Raw genomic sequence first — 4,557 nt, 5'->3', positions numbered from 1 at the left:
CCCACACACAAGCAAGGCGGAATGTACCACCTTACCACTGCCTGAGCGGGGTAAGGCGGTACTTTTTGCCATGCTTGTATGTGGGGGCGCACGACAGTACCGGGCAGGCAAAAGTAGAGGAGTCGGATCGAAGTTACAAACAGAGACTTGGGAGGGCAATTTGGTCAATAAACCCTTTTTAATATTTCTACTGAAAAAAAATAATCATTTGGTCACGTTGGAAATCTTTATATTTATTCGTGAGGACGTGATCACGTGAAGTATATAAATAAGGATTGAGAGGGAGGGAGAAGGAGAGGGAGGTTCGTTATATATCACCAGTCACCACCGTCTCTGGAACCAAAAACACACAGCGACGGCAAATAAACCTCTCTCCTCGCCATGGTATTCGGAGCCCGTATTTAGAAACCCCCAAAAAGAATTCGAAGAAGAAGAAGAAGCAGAAAAAGAAAAAAAAATCTGAAGCATCGATTGAACTCGTTTCCCGAGCTTCCATTCTATCTCTCTTTCAGGATTCTCTGTGAATTCAAATCTTTATCTTTGTTTTTTTTTTTTCTTCTTCTTGGTAGTTACGGTTAATTTCTATATGTTTCTTACGGTAATGTCCACCAGTGGTGCAAATTCATGTAACGGAAGTCCGAGAATCTCTGGACCCATGACGAGACGAAGAGTTAGTGATTCAATGGATGCAGAAAAAACGAATTTGAATTTGTCTGATGATTTCTCAGACGAAGAAGCCGATGGTAATGGAAGTGATTCTAATGATCATCATCACAATCCTTTGATACGATTTATGTTGTTTCGCCTGAGACTGGTTTGTTTACCGGAGCCATGGTTGCTCGGCATCGAACGATTGATCCTTCGGATGGTTTCAGGGTTGCAGTCTTTGAAATCAGGGAAAAATATGGCTCGTAGAATTTTCTTAATGCTCATAATTTTGGCGGTCTTTACTGCATTTTTGAAGTTATCGTTATTCAATAGTGTTGATGTGAATGGGAAGAGAAGAGATAATGGACTCTTGATTATTCAGAATCTTAAGGATGATTCCGTCATCGCTCAGAAGGTTGTGAAGGAAGATGAACCCACCGAGGCCGTGCCTTCTAAGCGGTTGTTGGAAGATTTTCTGGTGAGAAAACAGATTTCTTTTTCTTTTTTTTGCCATCCTCTGTTCTTTACTTCTTTTTTTTTTTCTTTGATGAATGAGTTCGCGCCAATTTCATTTATTTTCCTTCTATTGCCGTATAGCCATTAATGCATGATTACGTTTTGGATTTTGAAACTTCTCCCACTTCTCCCTTTTATTTAAGGAAGTCATTGTTTATCTCCAGTTGTTCTGAAATCCGATTTTCTGTCTTCCATTAATTTGATGGTTACAACTAACAAGAACATTTCTGGGTTATTAAAACTGAAATTCTGGTTCTTTCCCTTTATAAAGTTTGCTTCTTCTTTTTTCTTCGCTAAATTGGGTTATTAATTTTTTTTTTGTTTCCAAATTGGGTTATTAAATTTGTTTGTTTTTTTCTCTGTTTTATTTTGCTGGATTGTCGCATTGAAGAGATGTAGAAACATTAATATTGGTTTTCTTGTTCTACAGACACCTGAAATTTGGAGGAAACCGAACAGCGACAACTATTACCAATGCATTAATCGACCAAGGAATCAAATAAGTGCGGCTTCATCTCTCTCAAATTTCAATATTTTTGTTAAGAACTTGATAGATTTCTTTTAATTACATGTGAGTTTTGCTTATTGTATTTAATTTTCAGGGAAAGGAACGGGCACTAATGGTTATCTTCTAGTTCATTCCAATGGTGGATTGAATCAGATGAGAACAGGAGTAAGAACTCTTTCTGTATTAACCAAGTTTTAAGAGGTTTTTGGGTTTTCCATTTAACATGAACTTCTCCTCCTGGTGCTATTGAAAATGCAGATATGTGATATGGTTGCAGTTGCAAAGATCATGAATGCTACTTTGGTCCTTCCTTCACTTGATCATGATTCCTTTTGGACAGATCCAAGGTATGGATTGTTGTTTTACATTTAGGGTTCAATACATCATCAATGAAACAGGAGGCAAGCCCTTAATTTCATTCTACATCTTTGCAGTGATTTTAAAGATATTTTTGATTGGAAGCAATTCATAGAAGTACTGAAAGATGATATTGAGATAGTAGAGTCTCTTCCACCCAATTACGAAGCTATTAAACCCCTTTCAAAGGCTCCTGTTTCCTGGTCCAAGGTCTGTGACTGTGTTTTGAATAAAACCCTTCATGCATATTACTCCATTCTACTCCCATCTTGAGCTGTAAAAGTTTTTAAATTTCTGCAGGCTAGTTACTACAGAGGGCACACACATTTGTTAAAGATTCATAAGGTGATAAAGTTTACACACACTGATTCACGACTTGCCAATAATGGCCTCTCAAGTTCAATCCAGAAGCTCCGGTGCCGTGCTAATTACCAGGCAATGCGGTACAGCAGAGAGATAGAGGAACTTGGGAAGATATTAGTTCATAGGCTAACAAACAATAGCAACCCATACATTGCTCTTCATTTGAGGTATTCATCCTACTGACATGGTTTCTTTAGGAGGTTTGTGGTATGTAAATTCAATCTGGCTAACAATGTCCATTGGAATTACAGATATGAGAAAGACATGCTTGCATTCACTGGCTGCAGCCACAACCTTACCGCAGAGGAAGATGAAGAGCTCCGAATGATGAGGTACAATGTGAAGCATTGGAAGGAAAAAGAGATTGATAGCAATGAACGACGGCTGCAAGGTGGATGCCCAATGTCCCCAAGGGAGGCTGCTTTCTTCCTCAAGGCCATGGGTTATCCTTCCACCACAAACATTTACATAGTTGCAGGGGAGATTTATGGTAGTAACAGCATTGCTGCATTACGTGCTGAGTACCCGAATGTCTTCTCCCATTCCACTCTAGCAACAGAAGAAGAGTTGGAGCCTTTTAAGCTATATCAGAATCGCCTTGCTGCCTTGGACTATATTGTGGCACTCCAGAGTGATGTCTTTGTTTACACCTATGATGGGAATATGGCTAAAGCAGTGCAGGGCCATAGGAGATTTGAAGGATTTCGAAAGACCATCAACCCTGACAGGTATGTTCTATAAATTGATTGTGGTTTACAAGGCCAATGCAATGGGTGTGGTAGAGATTTTGGTTTTTTTCTAACTGATTCTTGTGGGAGGCACTTCTTTGATTCTCAGTAAAATGCACAAGCACACCATCCATAAATGTTCCTCACAGGAAATGAGGAAGTGATTCTTACTTCTTTAAAAACGACTCCAAAAAAGGATAAAAATTTGAAGAATGGAAGAATTACCTGAAAGAATCAAATTGGTCCCAAATATAATTCCAATTAGAATCATCAGGGAGAATCACAATTCCCACAACATCACTCTTCTACTCACAATCTCAAAAAACAACTGGGAAAGAAGAAAAAACAAAGAATCATATTTATGCCAAACATAGTTCCAATCAGAATCAGTATGGAGCACCAAAATTCTCACACAACATTCCCCTGCCATGGGCTGATGTCTACCTTCCCTTCTATTTTCCTTTTTTCAGATACAGCTTTGTGGGACTGATTGATCTGCTGGATAAGGGAAAAATCTCTTGGGAGGATTTCTCATCAGAAGTAAAGAGTTTACACGCCGATAGGTTGGGAGGACCATATCTAAGACAAGTGGGAGAGTCCCCAAGACTGGAGGAGAATTTCTATGCAAATCCTTTCCCTGGTTGTGTTTGTGAGAAGCCAGAGGAACAGACCACCACCAACCCAACAAAAATGGATGTAAGACAAAACCAAAAATCTGCTTCACAAAGATAGAATTTTGGGCTTCTGATGAGAAGGGCTCATGCTATATAACATACACGGACACGGCATTGTTCCATAGGTAGATAACATGGGATTTATGTCAAAAGAAATTTTAATCTCTCACCCTGTCAGCAGATTTTTAGATTTGCTGCAGTGGTGTCCAAGAGAGATCTTGAGGTTACTCACCTGAAGCTGCCTGCCATTGCTAATTTCAATTCTGTTTGCTTTACTAGCCAAGAGAAGCAAGACAAGCACAGAGAAGACTACATAGATCTGAAGAAAAATCCGGAGTAGTCTCAGGTATACAAATCATTATCCCGATCAAATGGGGAGTGAGTAGACTTAAATGATGGAATGTAGATTCGTTTCACTCAGTGTGATTATAGTCACTTTTTTCCCCCTTTCATTGATTGTATTCTTTTTTTCTTTTTTTTTTCATTTGTTTGTCAAATACCATGGCCAGATTGGGATTTGATTGTTGATTGGAAGATTAATGTATTTGATAAAAAATCATAATAGAAATCTCTGTAGCAGGTCCCTTATTTAAGTGTCTGTATTGCTCAGGTCCATGCTCATTTAGAAACAAAATATCCTCACATAAAGAGAGAATCAACATTCTTTTGGGCAGTAAAAATCCAGCTATATTGGTTGGCTTAAAGTAATCCATTTTAAATAGTTGTAGTCATGGGATTAAATTAGCCATATTTTCAGAAGGGG

At 38.6% G+C, this 4,557-nt stretch overlaps 1 protein-coding gene across 1 annotated transcript; it reads left to right on the top strand.

Moving 5' to 3' along the window:
* Positions 1-552: 552 nt before the first annotated feature.
* On the top strand, positions 553-3,852 carry LOC122662453 (O-fucosyltransferase 28). Its single transcript, XM_043858089.1, has 8 exons — positions 553-1,126; positions 1,595-1,667; positions 1,767-1,837; positions 1,931-2,019; positions 2,107-2,239; positions 2,330-2,559; positions 2,644-3,120; positions 3,591-3,852. Exons 1-8 carry the CDS (start codon positions 587-589, stop codon positions 3,850-3,852), a joined length of 1,875 nt encoding a protein of 624 aa, XP_043714024.1. The 5' UTR covers positions 553-586.
* The last annotated feature ends 705 nt before the right edge of the window (positions 3,853-4,557 follow it).

Source organism: Telopea speciosissima, chromosome 1 (genome assembly GCF_018873765.1).
Source record: "Telopea speciosissima isolate NSW1024214 ecotype Mountain lineage chromosome 1, Tspe_v1, whole genome shotgun sequence".
In the NCBI taxonomy this organism is placed as follows: domain Eukaryota; kingdom Viridiplantae; phylum Streptophyta; class Magnoliopsida; order Proteales; family Proteaceae; genus Telopea; species Telopea speciosissima.
The sequence above is the reverse complement of the archived record's forward strand: the minus strand, read 5'-3'. Positions and strand labels throughout refer to the sequence as shown.

Excerpts from the sequence above, each read along its gene's own strand:
- LOC122662453 (XM_043858089.1), top strand. The coding sequence starts at position 587 with ATGTTTCTTACGGTAATGTCCACCAGTGGTGCAAATTCATGTAACGGA. Across the intron at positions 1,838-1,930 it reads TGAATCAGATGAGAACAGGA|ATATGTGATATGGTTGCAGT; the intron begins GTAAGAACTCTT and ends TTGAAAATGCAG. Across the intron at positions 2,560-2,643 it reads TACATTGCTCTTCATTTGAG|ATATGAGAAAGACATGCTTG; the intron begins GTATTCATCCTA and ends TTGGAATTACAG.